Source organism: Pseudorca crassidens, chromosome X (assembly GCF_039906515.1).
Source record: "Pseudorca crassidens isolate mPseCra1 chromosome X, mPseCra1.hap1, whole genome shotgun sequence".
Classification (NCBI taxonomy): Eukaryota; Metazoa; Chordata; class Mammalia; order Artiodactyla; family Delphinidae; genus Pseudorca; species Pseudorca crassidens.
The window spans coordinates 39,948,951-39,969,422 of NC_090317.1; the positions used below are offsets into that span (position 1 = coordinate 39,948,951).

The window sequence follows — 20,472 nt, forward strand, 5'->3', positions numbered from 1 at the left end:
CTTCGTACCTTTCAATTTACTCTGTCTCTTAAGACACATTGCTGTCTCAGCAAATTGCATAAGTGAAGGGTTTGGGGTTTGGAGGTAAAGACATATTCCTAATCTGAAATGATCTGTGAATAACAGCTAGAGTCAGTTTTAATATGGGAAATTTGAAGAGGGGCTCCATAGGATAAGAATATACTTAGCTTGTATTGTGACAGCTTAAAATTTAATTTTCTCTTCTTGCAGTAAGTACAAATGGATCCTAGGTGAGGAACCTGTGGAGAAACGAAGAAGGCTCCAGAATGAGATGACAACACCTCCTCTAGATTATTCCATGCCTGGCCCTTACAGGAGGGTAGAGGCAGCAGTTGCCTACCCAGAAGGGGAGAACAGCCATGATAAATCGAGTTCTGAGAGAAGCACACCACCATACCTTTCCCCAGAATACCCCGAAACAATGAAGAATACCAGTCAGAGTAGGGAGGTCTCAGTTCTGTATGCAGGGGCCCAAGACCAGCACCAGGGCTCCCTGCTCCCTGAAGAATTAGAAGATCAGATGCCAAGATTGGTGGCAGAAGAATCTAACAGAGGCAGCACACACCTAAACAAGGAGGAAGTAAGCAAGGGACCTTTTGTAGCTGTTGTCGGTGTTGCAAAAGGTGTTAGAGATTCAGGAGCTCCCATTCAGCTGATCCCTTTTAACAGAGAGGAGCTTGCTGAGAGGAGGAAAGCAGTTGAATCCTGGAACCCGGTGCCTTACTCTTCTGTGGCCTCTGCTGCAACTCCTGCTGCAGCTGTTGTGGAGAAAGGAAGAGGCTCTGAGGAGAGCGGAGGTCGTCATACACCAAAGATGAAGAACCAAAGAGAGCTAGAGGAACTGAAGAGAACCACAGAAAAGTTGGAACGTGTTTTGGCAGAAAGGAATATGTTCCAGCAAAAGGTTAGAGTAACACCTTACCACTAGGAATGAGAGGCCATTGTAACCAAGGAACCAGAGAGATGGAACTCCAATGATCTCATGTTCTGTGGCCTTTAAACAGAATAAGCCATTGAATGATCCTGTGGTATATCTCAGATTGAGTGAACCCTAATGGGCTTCCCTCCTATATTTGGGGTTTGAAAAGGTCCATAGTAGAATATGTTTAGAGAAATCACAGGGTGAATATATTCAGGAAAATTTGGGGCACTCTCTTTAGCTTTCACTAGTATGTGGGGTCATTGAATTTCTGTTTCTTGGACTGCAGGTGGAGGAGCTGGAACAGGAGAGGAATCACTGGCATTCTGAATTCAAGAAAGTCCAACATGAATTGGTGACCTATAGTACCCAGGAGACAGAAGGCTTGTACTGGAGCAAGAAACACATGGGCTATCGCCAAGCTGAGTTCCAGATTCTGAAAGCTGAGCTGGAAAGAACCAAAGAGGAAAAGCAGGAACTAAAAGAGAAACTGAAGGAGACAGAGACACACCTGGAAGTTCTGCAGAAGGCTCAGGTCTCCTACCGGACCCCAGAGGGAGATGACCTAGAAAGGTTAATTACTAGGGTTTAGTAATCAGCTTGTGAGTGCTAATGGGAAGCCTCCCTTAGGACCCCTCCCCCCCCCGCCCCATTACTGGTCATAGATAAGGGAAGAAGCCTTAATTAATTCCTAGGCCACCAAGGATTGAGCAATCGCTTCTTAGAGAGCTGCAGCCAACCTCCCAGTGCTTGGTGGCATTGTGCTTTCTTCTTTCTTTCTAGCTAATGGAAACGTAATTGTTGAGAAATGTAGGCCTGTTTTGAAGGAGCTTCATTTTGTTCTGTTGGCTAACGACTTCATGTCATCTCTTCTCCTGTCCCTCACTCCATCATACAGGGCTTTGGCAAAGCTTACGCGGCTGCGTATCCACGTCAGCTATCTCCTTACCTCTGTCCTCCCTCACTTGGAGCTTCGTGAGATCGGGTTTGACTCAGAACAAGTGGATGGGATCCTGTATACGGTGCTGGAGGCAAATCACATACTGGATTGAGCACCAGATACTCTATATCCCCTTTTCTACCCTATTCTTTCCTCCCTCCCTCTCAACACCTCTCTCTCTCTCTCTCTCTCTCTCTCTCTCTCTCTCTCTCTTTCTCTCTCTCACTCTCTCTCTCTCTCACCCTTATGCCTTACGTGGAGAATCTTTGAGTAAATCCTGGCTCTTAATCAGTCTGCTTCTTATTCAGTCTTGGTGTGGAGAAAGAGGCTAGTTAAATAGGCTTTCAAGAGTTCCAGGAATGGAAAAGCAGTAGTCACCAAACCAGGTGACCGGAAAGCTTTAACTTTCATGACTCAGATACTTGGCCAATTTCATATCCTTTCTGAAATGATTTGTATTCATTTAGGTTAAATCAGTCAGCAGATATTGGGTCCAATGTACCAGGTGTTTGGGTTCAAGTGAAGAAGTATAACTCATGGTTTCAGCCTTCAAGGATCTAACAATCTAGCTGGAAACACAAGACATACACCAGGTTAACTGACTTGTACAGTGAGTGGTACAAACATGATAGAGAAGTTCTGGGGGAGGAAGGTCAAGGAAGGCATCACATCAGAAATGGGAGCTAAACTAAGGTTTGTTTAAAGAATGGGCATAACAGCACAGTTAACAACGGTTGTTCTTTACATGGTAGGACTGTGGTTGATATTTTTTTTCTTCTTCCTATCTTCCTGCCTTTCCAAATTTTCTATAATAAACCTGTTATTCTTCTTACATTGGAAAAATAAATCGTTTTTTTAAAAAAATGAGTAGGCTTGGATTTAGATATCAAATGAAAGACTGTGTGAAAATATAAGGTAATTTTTATATTTATAATTTATGTTGTATTTAGCATTACCTCTGGAAGAATAACATGAAAGAAAGCATGGAAAAAGCTGGAATGTAAAAAATGTGTCTGGTAGGAGTGATGGGTTAATGTAAAGGGAACTAAGGTTAAATCATGACCCACCTACCCACCTGCCTCTGTGGTATTTGCATTTTAATGAGGAATTCTTGAAAAAGAAATCTTCAAGGCTCAACATTTTTAAATGTGTATCAGCACAACTATGGGATTTAAGGTAGTGGTGGGGGAGGTATTTTAGAGCAGCGAGATCTATTTGATATCCCTCAGAATGCACCTCCTACCTACTCTTCAGGCTAGTGCTGATGAGGGGTAGATCTTACATTATCAGAAATAGTAAAACTTAACACTCTTTTAAAAGTAGACATTTTATTTATTCATTTCTTTATAGTATTTATATAGTGCATACTCTCCGGAGAGTTCAAGGTACTCTTCAAAAGGCTTTGACCAATGAACATATAAAAATATACCAGCAGTGAAAAATAGGAAGTAATGGAGAAAAGGGAGGAGGTGGGATCAAGCAGTCGCAAAAGGATTAGCTAGTCCGGAGGGATGTTTTGGGTGGTCGTTTTATTTCTCCTCTGCAGAGTTACTTCAGAAGACTCTCCCAAACTTACTTGAACTTTTTAAAAAGGAGGCCCATCGTAGATATTCCAGTGGGACTGCAAGGGGGTAACGGGGAGGCTAGAGCCACGCTTCACCAGTAGAATGAGTGCTGAGAGATAGCCCCGCCCCCTTCCCTCACCTCTCTGCTGGCTCTTGCCTGCCATGTGATGAACTCTCACGTCAGACAGACCATGATATGGAAGGCCCTGGTTGTCTAAATGTAAGTTTACTGAGAGAAGGCGGGTAGCACATTCAGCCATTCTCTCTGGGATACTTGTTCTCCAGATGAGAGCTATGAAACGGTGGGACTTTGCACAGATAGGGACAACGTGGAGGGGAGGGTGGTTCCGGGGGAAATTCAGAGCATTGGAGATTCAGCCTGAGAGAGATGATGTGGGCGGGGCGGGTGCTGGGTCAGCGGTGGAGCAGAGTAGGAAGGAGGTCAGGCAGTTGGGCTTCAAAATGAGCAAAGGGGAAACAGTTTAACTCAACTCTACTTGTGCTTACTCTCAGCCCATTTCCTAGTCTGTGGCCTCAACCCCAAAGTGCTCCTTCCAGCGAGAGTTAGCTGTGCGAGTTCATTCCCTGCAGTACCAGAGCTACCTCTCTGTTACCTGTTTACAGTGAAACCTTACCAGCGTGAGGTCCCTTTAAGCAAAGTTAAATGCAGCAGTGGAGCAATTGAAAAGTGTCACCCAGCCTTAGCAGAGGTTATGACGTAGCGTGGAGGCAAAAGAAAAAAGTTGGGTGCCTCGTTCTGGCTATCCTGTTAGGTTAACATAATCATAATTCTCCTTCAGTTTTTCATTTCCACAGTCAACACTTAGGTCCTTACTACCTCATGCCTTCCTAATTGAAAGATTCCTAGCTGGCCTCCCTTGTCTCCAATTCTCGTTCATTTAGTCTACTCTACTCTCCATCACTAAATTGCTTTTAATGACCTCATCAAGTTAGGCCTCTGCTCAACGACTTGCCAGCGCTTTCAGTTGTCCGCCGAGTACAGTATGAATTCCCATCTGGCTTCAACCCTGCTCTCTAGACTCTTCCAACATTCCAAATGCCAACCGTGTTCCATCCAAATTGAACTAGTTTTCAGTTTCTGAACCTGCCTTGAGATTTTCTCCTTTTCCATCTTTGCCGTGTTCCATCCCCTTTGCCTGGAATATTTTCCTTCATTATCCTTCCTTTGGCTCTAAAATCACCTTTTTTCCTGAAAATTCCTCCGATTAACCTAGCCAGGTACGACATTTTCTTTGAACATGCAAGTTTTGTGTCACTTAGGCTCTTATCACAAGTGTCCTTATCCTGTGCTCCCCATTAGAAATCTCCACATTCAAATAAATTCAACTGCCTACTTGACATTTACACTTCTATGTCTCACAGACATTTCAAATAAAACATGTTAAAAAACAGTGACACACACACCCTGGAACTGTTCCTTCCCCCAATTTTACTCATTTTAGAAAATGGCACCTCCACCCACCCAGTTGCTTAAGCTAGAAACCTGGAAGTCATCCTTAATTTTCCTCTTCTAGTCCCACACATCCAGTCTGTCAGAAAGTCGGTCAATTCTGTCTTCAAAGTGTATCTTGACTCCACTCATTTTTATCACATCTACCTTAGTCCAAACTACCATCATCTCCCATAGATAACTGCAACTCCTAACTGGTTCCTTGTTTCCGCTCTTGTTCCCACGATTGTCTTATCGCTACAGCCAGAGTGATTTTTTTTTTAAGAAGTACACATCAGAACATGTGACTCCCCGCTTAACGCCCTTCCACTACTTCTCATTGCACTTAGAATAAGATCCACACTCCTTACTATGTCCTACAAGAGCCCTGCCTGTTTCTTCTACTTAGTCTCCTGCAACTCTTCTTCATATCTCGCTTTTCCCCTTGCTCACTGTGCTTTTCCCACAGAAATAGTTCAGGCTCTTACTTAAATAGAGACTTTCCCCATACTGTTTCCTCTCTTGGAATGCTGTGTGTCCAGTCTTGGCATGGTGGACTCTTCCTCATCCTTCAGGCCTTAGTGTTATCAACTTTCTCAGACAGGCCTTCCCCAGCAGCCATTTTTCTCTATCTACCCAATTCTATCACTTTTTCCTGTTTTGTTGAATCCATAGCACTTCTCACAATTTGAAGTCACATATTTGGCCGTTTAATTTCATGTATTCAACAGGTATTTATTGGGTACCTACTGTGTGCTGTGTGATATACAGTGGAGAACAAAACACGCAGTTTCTGTCTTCCCTCACTTCCATGAGGGGAAGGGCCACGCCTGTTTTTTCCAATCACTGTACCCCAGAGCTTATCATGGTACCTGGTATATAGTAGATGATCAATGGTTGTTACTGAACAAATTAATGATGGAAACTGTGTTTTGTTCATATCTGCATCTCCCTCAAGAGCCTGAAACAGTGCCTCGTTTGTAGAAGGGGTTGGATAAATACAGTGTGAGTGAGGTAGATAACAATCCTGGGCATTAAATTCTGAAAATGAAAGCCTGAGACAATAAGTGCTACAGGTTATGGGAGGCCTAATGTTTCTCTTTAGCTGATCTTTGATTTGGATAATTAGAAAGGCTATCAAGGAGAAAGGGAATATGGATGACAAATATTTGAATATTGTCACAAGGAGGCTCCCTAGATTTCAATTTTAAAATACTGAAAATTACAGAATGTAATCAGAAGAAGTTTATAGAGATCAGATCTTGAGAATGAGAACTCAAAGGGAAAAAAATTCTGAGGAATCTTCTGCTCATTTTCCCAAGAGCAGTGATAGTTTATTTCAAGGGAAGAAAGAGGAGCTATCCTCTTTCAAAGGACAGACAGAACACACCTCAAGGAAATACAGTCATACCTCGTTACCTCGTTTTATTGCGCTTTGCAGATGTTGCGATTTTTTTTTTTTTCTTACAAATTGAAGGTTTGTGGCAACCCTGTGTGGAGCAAGTCTATCAGTGTCATTTTTCCAACAGCATTTGCTCACATCATGTCTCTGTGTCACATTTTGGTAGTTCTCATGACATTTCAAACTTTTTCACTGTTATTTTATTTGTTACGGTGATCTGTGATCAACAATCCTTGCTGTTCCTCACTGAAGGCTAAGATGATGGTTAGCATTTCTTATTAATAAAGTTTTTTAATTAAGTATTTTTAATTAAGGTATGTACATTGTTTTGTTAGACCTAATGCTATTTCACACTTAATAGACTACAGTATAGTGGAAACATAAGTTTATATGCCCTGGGAAACCAAAAAATTCCTGGGACTCTCTTTATTGAGATATTTACTTTATTGCAGTGATCTGGAATTGAACCTGAAATATCTATGAGGTATACCTGTAAGTTCCCCACACAAGTTAGCAAATCAGTACAAGTACAGTCAACCCACCAAATCTGTGAGTTCTGCATCCACGAATTCAACAAACCATAGATTAAAAATAGATTTTTTTAAAAATCCAGAAATTTCCAACAAGCAAAACTTCAATTTGCCTCATTCAGGCAACTGTTTACATAGCATTTACATTGTATTTACAACTATTTACATGGCATTTACCTTGACTTAGGTATTATAAACTGGAGATGATTTAAAGTATACGGGAGGATGTGTATAGATTTTATGCAAATTGAACACCATTTTATCTAAGGGACTTGAGCATCCTTGGATTTTGGTGTCCGATGGGGATCCTGGAACCCATCCACCACAGATACAAAGGGACAACTGTATGTACATGCTTGTTGGATGAACACATGGGCACCTACCAGAGGACTAGATCAGAGACTTTGAGGCCCCAGGGGACAGGAAGATTTGCTTGCCCAAGTCCAGTGACTGCAAATAATCTGGGGTAACAATTTAGAGAGAGGGGCTTAATTGGCAGGCTCTCAGTTCCCAAGAGTAATCTCCAGATAGAACATGTTTCAGAGTTCTGTACTATGCATTAAAACCTCTTTCTGTAGTACTGTGTTAGGAGTAAAGCGCTGGGGTATGCCCAGGAAAGCTAGGGGTGAGCTCAAGCTAAGTCAAGTGTAATTTCCCCAAAAGAATAACTTGCGCTTGGTGACAAGGACATCCCTAACTCACAAATTATCTTAGGCAGAGAGGAAATTCAGGAACCATACTTTCTGATTCCAAAGTCAGGGCACATGGTTGGATAATAAACTACACAACTGGAAAGAATTGACTTAGATACTCTTGGGTATGTTAAAGCTTTAGTCATTAAGTGAGACATAAAGAGCATTCATTTTCTAATGGAAAATAAAATCTGCAAGAGTAATGTGTTTTGTTAATTGCCTCTATACCTAAACCCAAAGTTTTGATGTGAATCTCCAGAAATCCCCAACACACTTTTAGATAGTAGTTCAAATGTTTCGGTGCCACATTCCATACATTTGCCCATTGAGTCCTCAGGGACAGGCAAGAGGACTTTAGGCAGAGGCTCAGGAAAGTGTTCACAAAGGCCTGATCTTCCAGATGGGCTATGGAAACCTGTAAGGATTGGAAAGGTGGAGGTGTGTGGGGAGGGTTTTCCAGGTGTAGGGAATAGTATAAGCAAAGTCACAAGACTGGGTGTGGGGTGAATAAGGGAACGCCCAAGAAGGTTTGAGGAATAGTGAATTATTCGATTTGGAGCATAAGGAACAGAATGGACCAAGGGCTTGGAATGCCAGCAAGAGCGGGGGCTGCCCTAAATCTGTTTAACAACGGAGCCTCCGTAGGATATGAATTAGGAAAGTGGCTAATGGAATCTCCCCACTTGTTGAGTTTGGGAAATTAAGCCTAGTTTGCAGTTCCCCTGGACTAAGCTTTTCTCTAGCAGTGGGACGTGATGGGTTATGGTTCTGTTCCACCTCAGATTTTTACAAATCTGGCTGAAGGTCAAAGAGCCATCACCACCTCTTTCCTCTCCAACTTCTCAAGTCTGTTTTGCCCCTGGCTTCTGTTAATGGAATCTGATGAGTAGAAGCCTATTCAAAATCTTCAAGGTATTCATTCAGACTTTGGGGAAGAATCTTAAGAAGTTTTGTCCTGGGAAGGACTATCCCCTTGCTAATGCAGATTCTGATCTGTGGTAGAAAATATACTTTGTCTGCCTCCTTTCCCCAAAGACACATACATTTTAGTGTGACTTTGGCACAACTTTTTAGGTCACCTATGCTTAGAATACAGTTAACCATTTGTTGAGGACCTACTATATGCCATGACCACACTGAGAGGCAGGTATAATCCCCATTTTACAGATGAGGAAACTAAAGCGTGAAGAATTGAAGTGACTCTCCGAAGACTACACAGCTAGAGAGTGCGGCTAATGAGCCTCCAGGCTCTTTTCCCACTATACCATACTATCTTGAAGACGATCAGTCTCGTCTTCTACCTCTTGATAAGAAAATGCTACAGCCAGCCCACACTAATAGGAATTTCCAAGGAAGAAAGTTCCACAATCCCACACAATGTTTAACTGCCCTCATGATCAGGAAATCGTTCACTCTGTAACGAATATCCCTCTAAACAACGTGGAAATTCATTTCCTCTTGACTGGGTTTTTCACTCAGGGCTGTCGCTTGGCAGCTTTCCTGATATCAAAACAGCCACCAAGATCCTATTCTTACACTCCAGGAGGTCTTGGACTTGTTGGCCTCTGCCTTTGAGTGTTCTCACTGGCTCCTTTGCACCACCCCCTCCAGACAGTGCTGAGTTGGGCAAATCTCTTTGGGAGTGAGAAAGTGACACTTGAGAACATATTGGTTTATTATTACACATGGAGGAGTAAAATTAACCACACGAGGTGCCTCTGGAATTGCCGAGGGGAAGGTGGCACCACCTTTCTCATCTTGTCTGCCTTTCTCTTGAGTCCTACATCATCTCCATTCTTAAAGCTGTTGAACCATTTAGTTGAAGGGTGTGTGTGTTACTCAGAGAAGTCCCCTGGTCCCCCAAATTCCAGTGTCCGTAGTCTCTGAATTAGTGTTCCTTTTTTTTTTTAAACTCACTAGACTCATCTTCTCATTCTGGCTCCTTCAAGAACTAAACTGAGAAACTAGTGCAAGTTCTGGCGTTAATGGTCAATCTGTGGCTGAATGTGTGTTTCTTCCCAGAAAATATACTTGCTTTTTAATCAGGGCGTTCAGTGCCTTTAAAACCAAGGGAGCAGGATCTTCACCGTGTCATCAGATATCCTTTGTGGGGCTGCTGATCCACCTTCTTGCATCCAGTTGGGTAATTCCAGAAACAAATTCAAGTCAAGAGCATCTTCTCTTTGTACTTTCGGTGTGACTGGCCTTTCTCCTGAGCAACGCAAACAGAACTTTGTCAAATATCACAGACTCTGAAAGTGCTATTGGAGAAAAGGGATTAACCACTGAAACGCTGGGTTGCCTGCCACACTACTCACACTCCTTTGGCATCTAGTTGCACATCCCGTTACACTCCCTAATATGTGTTTGAAAGCACGTGAGTTTTCTCAGTGTTTTCTCCACAAGGCCATGTCTGCGAAGAGAAACTTCTTCAAAGCCCTCCTGGGAAGTGACTTGTGAAGCGGTGAGAGGGTGCTGTTCTGGAGGAATGGGACTTCCAGGATAACAGAAAAGCAGCACCTGATGATTTGCCCTTGCATGGTGACTTCCTGCTTCGTCAAACCCTAAGAGACTCCTGCTTCTCTTGTGGAGAAGTGAGGCCTAGAGCAGGGAAGTGTAGGCAAGTTTTAACTAGGAAACCCTGAGCTGCAATCCTCAGGAAGGTGGTAGGTTGTGTGAGGTGGAGGGGTAGTCAGACGACAGCTTCTGTATTGCTGTGCCTGATAACAGCCTGTTAATATTTTATCAGTGATCACATCACAGCATGTGGGGAGCCACCACTTAGGGCCAAAGAGAGAGATAACCTGCTGGACTTCCTGTTTGAGGTCTCCCCTGCTCCTTCCCGTTGAGATAACAGAACTTCTCATCAAAGCTGGGAGCCGCTCGCCCGGGGAAGCGAGACCAGGCTAGGCGAAGGCCAGGCTTCAGCCAGTTGAGGAGGAGCCCATGGGCTTCCCAGCCCGGGGCCTCCATGTCCCGGAGTGGGCAGCTACAGGCACGAAAGAATACCCCGTCCGTGAGCCTAGGGCTGAGTGGGAGAGAACAGTTGACCGTGCGAGGCCTCAGTTGGCTTCCTTTAGCACTGGGCCCCTCCTCTCTCCTCTCTCCCTTCTCCCACGTCTGTGTTTGTCCTCTGTGCCAGAGCCAAAAGGCCTCAGGTTACCTGGATGGGCACTGCCTCTGCTGCCCCCAGCAGTTTCCGGGAGCCCTGCCCAGGAGAAGGAGATGAGGGGGGAGGGGCTGAGCCCCAGTGTCAATCTTGCCGTTAGAGCCACTTAGGTGTCCCAGGAGCTCCTAGGTTCGCTGTGCATTGTAGCCCTGCTTCCTCCTTAGCACTGCCCTCTCCCCTATTTCTCTATTTCCCATGGTCCATCAGCTGGAGGAAGCAGTTTCTTTTGATCATCCTTCCCCCAGAAGCTCAAGTAGTTGCCAGACCCTCATTTCCTATGGGCTGGGATTTGAGGGGATTCACAAACCGTTTTTAACTAGCCCCTGACGCATCCCATCTTACGACACCTTTTCCTTATCTCTCACAGGACAGACCATATCGTGCCTGGTACCACAGGTAGGTGTGCATGTCTTATGTCTCCCTTAGATCAACTGCAGCCTCCTACGAGGCACAGATTTTACCTTGTTCACCCTTGTCACCCTCAAAGCCTTCAGCACATTGCCTGCCACCAGGTGAGAGCGCAGTTAGTGTGGGCCGGCTGGTAGCTCGCCGGCTAGAGTGCTAGCTGAATGGCTGTTTGACTGGCTGAATGCAGGTCTCTCAGAGAGCTGGAGTTTGTCTTTCCACCAAGAAGTCAGTTTCGGCCTCCTCCTCCCCTATTAATGATCACATAGCAGTGGGTCACTAGGGCCCCCAGGGGGAGAAAATATGAGTCACGCCATTATCAGAGGAATGAGGGAGGGCAGAAACATCTCTCCTTGTGCAAGGGTCAGAACCATGAGGCCAGGGAATAAACACAATGGCCTTCACTATCCCCTGGGTCTGTGGCTAATCTAAATTACTTTATGATGGAAGGCAATGGGGTGAGCTGAAAGCTGTTCAACTTGGACCCAGACTCTGGGAAACTATCTAGAGCAAGGCTTTTCTTGCTCAACCAGCCAAAGAGAACAGTTGATCTTTATCAGGTCTGCCTTAGTTTTTCTACTTGAGGATGAACTTCTAACTCCTCCCCTAGAATCCTCCCAGATTAAAAGGAAGGAGGACCTCTCTCAGCCAGCCTCAGCCTAAGAGGAAGGGAAGCTCTGTGCCCTATTTTCCTCAAAAGCCCCTACACTGCAGTGACAGACAGGGGCAGGGGGGCAGCAGCAATCTGAAGGCAAAATCCCAGACCCGTGTTGCTGTGCGAAGAGTTTCCAAGCTTATGTTCAGACTCTGACACTCTGTGGCTTCAGGGAATTTACTCACCTCCCCGGGCCTCCGTTTTGTCTCCTGTAAAAGACCTGCTTCACTGGGGGTATTTGGAGGATGCAGTGAAATCGTGGGTCTGAACGCGCTTTGGCTGCCAGGTGGTGGGTCATCAGAGCCCGTATCAGACTGCTGCCCACTCAGCACAGCAGAGTCAGGAAGGCAAATCCATTTTCCAGCCTCCGTGGCCCCCAGTCAAGGACTCCGGGTTTCCTGGTACCAGAGCAGAGGCATGACCTCTTATTAAACTTCTGTCCAAAGAGCCCTTTCTCTCCACCCTCACTCCTACCTGCAACTATTCCCTCTAAATGGGCTTGGATGTTGCGGTCCTAGCGTCTGCAACAAAAAAGGCCCACCTCAGGAATGCAAGTGTAGCGCCTCTTATAACAGGCTCCTTTGCGTTGAGGCCCGCTAGGTCTGGGGACTGAGGAAGCTGAGACTTGTAGGGCTCCAATCTTGTCAGTGTAGCCACAGTTAACATGTTTAAGAATCAACCTCCCAGTGAGGTTAGAACAGGGCCAAATCACTGGCCTCCCAAACTCCTACACCTCCAGAGGTAGAGGAATTGGAGCTAAGGTGTCATGTCTTATTCAAATGTAAGCCTGGCATCCCTGGGATGGGACAGCTAGCTGGGCCAAGGCTGGCCCAGTGGCCAGCACAGCAGGAGGGGCAGTTCCAAGTGGTTCACTTGGTGAATTGGGTCTGTTCTCCCAGATTCCCCTCACGGGAGACCCGGAGAGCGTATGTGTCCCCGATGTTACCTTGCTGGCCACACACGTTGTTTTCCTCAGACAACTTGGGACCTCTGGCAGACTCTTCGTTTTGGCTGTGAATATTGTTGGATCGGCAATGTCCTGTTTTGGGAGTCAGGAGACTGGGGCACTAACACCAGCCGTGTGGCCCTGGGAAAATCTCTTTACTGATGTGGGCCTTAGTTTCCCCATCCGCCAAATGGAGATTTTCTGATCTATTTCACATTCCTCATAATGGTGGCTCAGAGCTGAATGGAATAAACACATGGTCTTTTTTTTTTTTTCTTTTTTGCGGCACGCGGGCCTCTCACTGCCGTGGCCTCTCCCGCCGCGGAGCACAGGCTCTGGATGCTCAGGCCCAGCGGCCATGGCTCACGGGCCCAGCCGCTCTGTGGCACGCAGGATCCTGCCGGACCCGCGTCCCCCGCATCGGGGGGGGCACGAACCCGCGTCCCCCGCATCGGCAGGCGGACCCCCAACCACTGCGCCACCAGGGAAGCCCAACACATAGCCTTTTAACAAATAAATGAAACAACTGTTGTGAGACGGGAGGATCCTTGGACGTTATGAAAAGGTTAATGTTTCCCTGGGGAGAGGGAGGGTGTCCTGCTTTCTTTCTTTTTATTTTTTTTTATTTTAATTTAAATTTTTTAAATTTACTTATCTTTGGCTGCGCTGGGTCTTTGTTGCTACGCGTGGGCTTTCTCTAGTTGTGGGCTTTCTCTAGTTGTGGGGAGCGGAGGGCTACTCTTTGGTTGCGGTGCGCAGGCTTCTCATTGAAGTGGCTTCTCTTGTTGTAAAGCATGGGCTCTAGGTGTGCGGGCTGAGTAATTGTGGTTCGCAGGCTCAGTAGTTGTGGTTCGCGGGCTCTAGAGCTCAGGCTCAGTAGTTGTGGCTCCCGGGCTTAGTCGCTCCACGGCATGTGGGATCTTCCCGGACCAGGGATCGAACCCGTGTCCCCTGCGTTGGCAGGCAGATTCTTATCCACTGCGCCACCTGGGAAGCCCTGTGTCCTGCTTTCTTAACGTCTCCAGTAAAGTCTAGAATTTTCTATCCACCCAGTGGGGAGAAAGGCCAATTTCCATTCTACCCTCCCCTTCGCCCAATTCCCTCAGTCACACCTGCCCTGTCTGAATTAATTTGTATTAATAAAACAGTTACTCAATCAACAAGTGTTTATTGATCGCCTACTGTGTGCCCAGCACTCTTACAGATAGTCTTGGAAATATAGACAAGTCTGAGATATGGCCCCTACCCTCCAAGAGTTTACAATGTACTTGTGAAATCAGTTACATGCACATGGAAATGTAAGTATCCATCAAAAATTGTGAATGATAAGCATCAAAGAGTGAGTTTTACACTGAGGGTTAGAGGACGGAGGGGTAGGATAGGGACGGAGTGGTCAGTGGAGGCTCAGTGAAGGAGGGGTGCCGAGCAACTTCTCCAACATGAGGAAGACTTGGCTAAGGGGAGAGGGCCTTCCCACTTAGGGCAGGAGCTTAAATATAGGCAAGAAGGTAGAACTGTGAAAGGCATGTCACAGACAGTCACTGGGCCCCTCCTGCTGGCACTGAGGTTTGGGGAGGTGTACTGGAGTTTGTCAGAAGCTGGTCATGGTCAAGCTTTCGGTTTGTTCGTGACTCCCACCCCGCCCCGCCCCCCCCCCCAGGGGAAATGGGGCATTTTTAGACCTTGGAGCTGGAACCGGCTGCCTGGGAATCATTCTCGACTCTTCCATCTCAACTGAAATCCCAGGCAGCAGCTCAGCTATCACTCAGATGAGGGCCTTCTAGCAGCTCTACCATATCTGGTGAAGGATGGTGGAGAGAATATGAAGGTGGCTGACAGGGGGCCCATCTGGGGCTCTGGTCTGTCAGAGACTCTGCAGTGCTCTGTGGGCAGACCCCGGGGGCCTGATCTCAGCCTTTGGGCTGATTCTCCGTTAGGCCTGAAGACTCTCTGGGGGCTGCCTCTCTGGCCCAATAGAAATACCCACTGAGGTTCCCACACATGTCCACCCAGCTTCTTAGATACCCAAGTTCTTATTCTCTCTCGGGCAGCATCAAGGAGTGGTGCCTTCCTGAGTCCCCACCTGCTCCCATGCTGTCATCCCCCAGCCAAGGGCCATCTCTACAAAAACCAGTTTCCTGTTCCTAAAGAAACCATTGTGTAGGCCCTTTAACCTCGTTGTTAGCCAGGTCAAAGGGAGGCAGGGGCTTCAGTGAACGTTGGAGCTGGAGCTTCTGAGGGAGTTCTTCAGTAGAGTCAGAGTCTGCTGCCACCTTGTGCGTCCCACCACAGTTTCTTTCCTTGTGCTCTCCTCTAGCCGGGGGCTAGAGCCCTGGGCCATGATTCTGCTCTTTTTTGGTCCTCGGCTTCTTCTCCGAGGCTGCCCTCCCCGTCTCATTCTACACCCAGCTGCTCTCTGTTCCCTCCATACTGTGGGATGGCTTTATTTCGGTTCATACACAAACCAGTCTAGACACTGTGGAGTCATAACAAGAGTGGGATGGACGAGGCTCCAGGGCCCATTACTGGCCAATCAGTTTCTCTGCAGGGAGGCTTGAGAAGGAGGTTAGCGCCATGCCCACAGAACCCGCCACTTCTTCCCACCCACCCCCATCCCCCAGCAATGAGCTAAGAGCCAACCTCAGCAAGAGGAAGGGTCTTTGATCACAGAGAGGGTCAGTCAGTGGCATGTGATTAGTGGGTTTGGGGATGGATTCCCAGGTAAAGCAGAAGGTAAAGGGGAGACTCTGGGGCCTGGCCTCAGGGGGGAGTGGAGTGGAGTTGAGGGTTGGGGACTCAGGGTGGGAGATGGGGAGCCAGGATGAAGGAAACAGAAAGTCTGACTTGACAAGCATCTTGACAGTTCAGCCTGCACGCTGTCACACCAGCTCCCATTCCTGCCTTTGCTCGATCCAGTGGCCAAAGTCAGTCTATCCTCAGCAGCACCTTCTGACACGATCCAGTGGCAACGTCCCTCACCTGTGGCCCTGGGGGAGGCTGTCTACTGGTTTTCACAGACCCAGCCACCCCCGAGCTCTGGCCCCTGGTCCTTCACACATACCCTGTCAGGCTGTAGGAGTTAAACTCACTCTTGCCTTTGGGTGGTTGACCAGGCCTTGGAGAGCTCCTAGTGGCCAGGGGCTGGGCCTGGTAGGCATCGTAGTAGTTGGACCGATTTCCCCGGGGCGAGCAGGAAAAGCAGAGGATGATTCCAGCTACCAGGGAGAACAGGGAGGAAATAATGCCCAAGTAAAGAGCCTCTCCGATCTCAAATTTCATGCTGTCAGGCACCAGTGGGGAGTAGAAGTCCCGCAAGATCCCGTGAAGATTCCAGACAACAGGGATGAAGCCCAGGAGGCCTCCAAGGATGAAGAAGACTCCGCCCACCACCGCCACTCTGTCTTTGGCTCGGGACTCTTGGCAGAAGACTGTGCATCTCATGCCCACCACAGAGACAATGCAGGCCAAGGAGGAGATTGCACTGGACGTCACCATCATGGCCTGGGCAGCCTGGATGTCAGCAGGCAGGCCCAGCATGGTGCTGTAGATGTCACACTGGGTGATGCCTGTGCTGTGTGTGGCACACTCCATCCAGAGGCCCTTGGAGAAGCCGACTGCGGTCACGATGCTGGCACCGACGTAAGAGCTTGTTCGCCAGCTGGGGAGTAGCATGGCAACCAGGGTTCCCAACAGCCCCAGCAGGCCCAGGATGTAGCCCACAAGTTGGAGGCCAAGAGAGGCCATGGCAGACCTCTCAGTAGATGCGTCTTCAGGGCCTGCTCCCTCGTCTTCTGGCTGTAGCTCTTCCTCCTTAGATCCTGGGCTCTAATCCCTCATTTCAGAGTGTCTGTGCCAGGCCGACTTCTCTCCTCCTTACAAGTGTCTGTGGGTGGCCACGGGCAGGCTCAAGAAGGCATCTAGAAGACCTAAAAAAAATCCATAAACCAGATTAAATATTGACCAGAAGCTTATGAGAAACCAGAAAATGCTGGATGCCTTTTGACCTTTGTTATCTTCTTTAGAAATAACACATGAGAAAGAAAAAAAAAAAACTTTGAAAGTGGAGCCAAAATGTCATCGGCTCCTGCGTAGGTACATGCTTTAGATTGGCAGCCAGACAAAGCCAGGGGCCAGACAAGTGGCTGCTTTCCGAGAAGGTGGTGATGCCATTGTCGGTTGTGGTGACCGTGTTAACTCCAGGTCAGGCTGTAGGCTGGCTCCGCCTCCAAGGCATGCTGTTTAACGCATTACCTGGCAACAGTGCTACGGGGCCCCTCAATTGCACACCGGTGCCAAACCCCAGGAGACTGGAGTAGGAGAAACAGACCCTAAGGTATAGCCTTGGACTCTAGGTTCTTAGAGGCCTCTTGAATCTCCAGCAGCCTAGAGAGCAATGGTCTAGCCCTGGGTCATCCTGCCCACGGTGAAAGTTGACTCCAGGGCAGGTTGAGGCAGGCAACGAAGCATCTGTCTACAGTCTCAGAGTTCAAGTCCTCCCAGCCCTGCCCAAATCCCCCTCCACAGGCTAGCCTGAGGCCTCCCACGTGTATAACACACCCAGACATTTCCTGTCTGCTCTCCTAATAGTTGCGCCACCATCCCTAGGCCTCTCGGGTGATGTGGGAGGATTCAGGATTCAGAAAAGGTTGTTCCAGGGCCCGGAGGGAGCCCTGACATTCCCTAGGCTCTTTGTTAGGGGCACTGAGACAAAGGAAAAGATAGCTGCTCTAGAATAAGGGGACTTGGTAAGAGGCAGGCATGTGAGTCAATCCTTTAGAATCTCAGAGCTGTTCAGGATTTTGCAGTGTTCAATAAGCGTCCCCCTCTCACCGCCCCCAACACTTATCAAGGTTCAAGACACTAAAGGTCAAGGGCACATCCTTCTCTCCATCCACTACAAGACCCTCCAACCCACTAGTTTTTCAAGCCACCACAAGCTGGCTATTCCATTTTAGCCTTCTTCAAGATTTCTCTTTCTGTAATCATCTCTTAAATGTGAGTATTCCTCAGAAATCCATCCTTTGCTCAATGTACACTCTGTCACTGAGCAAACTATCCACCCCCATGACATAACCTCCTACCCACCCACTGGCACTCCCAAATCTGCATAGACCTTCCTCCTGAGCTTCGAGACTTCCAGAGCAATCACCTATTTAAAATGGCCACCTGGGGGCTTCCCTGGTGGCGCAGTGGTTGAGAATCCACCTGCCGATGCAAGAGACACGGGTTCGAGCCCTGGTCCGGGAAGATCCCACATGCCGCGGAGCAACTAAGCCCGTGCGCCACGACTACTAAGCCTGCGCTCTAGAGCCCGCGAGCCACAACTACTGAGCCTGCGTGCTGCAACTATTGAAGCCCACACGCCTAGAGCCCCTGCTCCGCAACAAGAGAAGCCACAGCAATGAGAAGCCCGTGCACCACAACGAAGAGTAGCCCCCGCTCGCCACAACTAGAGAAAGTCCACGCACAGCAACAAAGACCCAACACGGCCAAAAATAAATACATAAATAATAAATAAATAAAATGCATTTAAAAAAATAAAATAAAACGTGCACCTGGAAATTTCACAGGCATCTCAAATTGGACATGTTCAAAAGAAGACTCATCACCTCTCCCATTGTACCCCTCCCCAAACAGTTCTTCCGTGGGTTCCCTGTGGTCACTGAGTGACACCTCTATTTATCTCCTTGCACCAGACCCAAACCCTGGAAGTGATTCTTGACACCTCTCTCACACTTACCACTCACCTTCTACTGTCACAGTCTCACCAATTCTTGAAGATACCTCAAATCGATGGCATCCTTCTCTCCATCCCCACTGCTACCTCCACAGTCCAGGGCTTCATCATCCTCTCTCCTCTGGACTATAGCAACGGTTTCTTAACTGGTCTTATTTCCAGTCTTGCCCCCTCCAATTCGTTCTCCATGCTGTTGTTAAGGTGATCTTTCAGCACTAATCTAATCAAGTCTCTGCTCTACATACAACATTCCAGTTGGCTCCCCATCGGCTAAAGGATAAAGTCCAAAACGTGTCTGGACTCTATGACCTGTCGAACTTCATCTCTTGCCATTGCCCTCCGCATGTTCTATGCTCTTGCTGAACTAAGTTACTTTGAGTTCCTCAATCATGTCCTGTTGCCTTTTGCTTCCAAACCTGACCACAGGTTGTTCCTACTATGCAGAATGCCTGGCATTCTTTTCTCTCTGTTTAGCACCTTCTCATCCTTTAGGACTCAGATGTCTTTTACTCTAGCCTGGGTCAAGTTCCCATCCTCTGTGTTCTTATGGTATCTTGTCTTTACTTACCTCCATCATAGTAATGCTACTACTACTAATACTACTAATAAAATGGCAACACTAACATAGTGTATCCTATGTGACCATTATAAGCACTTTATACATGTTAATTCAATCATCACAACAACGTCTTGTGGTAGGTACTAATCCCTATTGTATAAATAAGGAAACTGAGATACAGATAATACTTATTTCACTATGTTGCACTCTCCTCTTTATATCCTTATTCTTCCCCACTAGTCTGTGAGCTGCTTGAGGGCAAGGACTGTATCTTATTCACTTTGTATCTCCAGTGCCTTGCACAGTGCATTACCCACCCATTACACACCCAAAGCCAGTGTTCAAAAATGTCCTCTTAATGAGTAAATAAAAGTGATAAAGAGGTTTCAAGGACTATAAGATATAGACTTTCTAAATGAGTCAATGACACTTCAGTGTAAGAGACCAGGGCTGTGCAATTTTGGGAAAGAAGATTGAGAGAGAGGATCAGAGGAAAAGAAGGGAAATGAAGAGGGAGTGGGGAACACAGGAGAGAAAGAGAGAGAGGGAAAGAGAGAGAGAGAGGGAGAGAGAGAGACAGAGTTCCACCATTTTATAGGTTTGTGCATATGTTGACTATCTTGTCTCTTCAACCAAATTCTAAACAATTTGAGGGAAGCAATCATATATGAAACCTCTGTTGTGCCTCCATAGCATTGGGCACGTGGTTGATAGTCAATACTACTCATCAGTGATGGACATAACAATGCCAGTGTGGATGCCAAGCAGTGCAAAGCAGGGGCAAGAAAACACTTGACGGGAGGTATGGAGGGAAATCTACTTGAATCTCATCTCTGTCACTCATCAGTGGGGACACTGCAAGTCTTTTCCAGCCATTGGTTTTCTTACTGCTAAAACGGGCACAATTCTACCTGATCATGATTGTGCATCTCTGTGGGGCCTTCAGAGCTGCTTGGAAGTCCTTCTGCTTGTCCCTGGTGAGCATCTGCTGGTGACCACTTCAAATGCCTACCACTCTCTTTGAGCTTCCTACTCTACCTATGCGGCTATCACCCTCTCCTCATCATTCTCTTTGCAGCCAAGGTTCTTAAACAAGCCATTTAATGCCGATGTCTCTACTTCTTCCCCCTCCCACTCACTGCTCAACCCTCTGAAGGCAGGCTGCTGCTGTTAGCCCTCCACTTAAAATGTTCTCACTAAGGTTACCAACAATTTCCTTGCCCCAAATTCAGTGGTCCTATCTCTGTCATCTCACCTTGTCCCTCTCCTTCATAAAAGTGTCTTCTCGTTTTCTGTAACATCCCTCCCAGTTTTCCCGGCTCCTCAAAATGATTCCTCCAGGGTCTCCTCTATAACTTCCTCCTTTTCTACCCACTCTATAAATCTGACTATTCCCCCACCCCAGGGTTTCAGCTAGAGTTCTCTTCTTATTCTTTACATCTTCCACGGGTGACCTCATCCACTCCATCTCTATGCCAATGA

At 47.1% G+C, this 20,472-nt stretch overlaps 2 protein-coding genes across 3 annotated transcripts in view; one reads left to right on the plus strand and one right to left on the minus strand.

Annotated features, from left to right (window-relative positions):
• The window catches only part of MORC4 (MORC family CW-type zinc finger 4), a 50,622-nt gene extending 47,910 nt beyond the window's left edge, over nucleotides 1-2,712 (plus strand). Inside the window, exons 15-17 of one of the 2 annotated variants that reach the window (XM_067723753.1) lie at nucleotides 232-925; nucleotides 1,230-1,513; nucleotides 1,839-2,712. In XM_067723753.1, the coding sequence (XP_067579854.1) occupies nucleotides 232-925; nucleotides 1,230-1,513; nucleotides 1,839-1,992 (1,132 nt within the window). In that variant the 3' untranslated portion in view covers nucleotides 1,993-2,712. The remainder of the gene's footprint in view (nucleotides 1-231; nucleotides 926-1,229; nucleotides 1,514-1,838) is intronic. The other variant, XM_067723754.1, reaches the window with a different exon arrangement.
• Nucleotides 2,713-13,852: 11,140 nt separating this feature from the next.
• On the minus strand, nucleotides 13,853-18,638 carry CLDN2 (claudin 2). The gene is made up of 2 exons (XM_067723086.1): nucleotides 18,442-18,638; nucleotides 13,853-16,620 (listed from the first exon to the last, which is right to left on the minus strand). The coding sequence occupies exon 2, from the start codon at nucleotides 16,436-16,438 to the stop codon at nucleotides 15,746-15,748; it is 693 nt and encodes a 230-aa protein (XP_067579187.1). The 5' UTR covers nucleotides 16,439-16,620; nucleotides 18,442-18,638; the 3' UTR covers nucleotides 13,853-15,745.
• Nucleotides 18,639-20,472: the final 1,834 nt, after the last annotated feature.

Bases quoted from the DNA above. Each gene is read 5' to 3' on its own strand.
- CLDN2 (XM_067723086.1), bottom strand. From the start codon at position 16,438: ATGGCCTCTCTTGGCCTCCAACTTGTGGGCTACATCCTGGGCCTGCTG.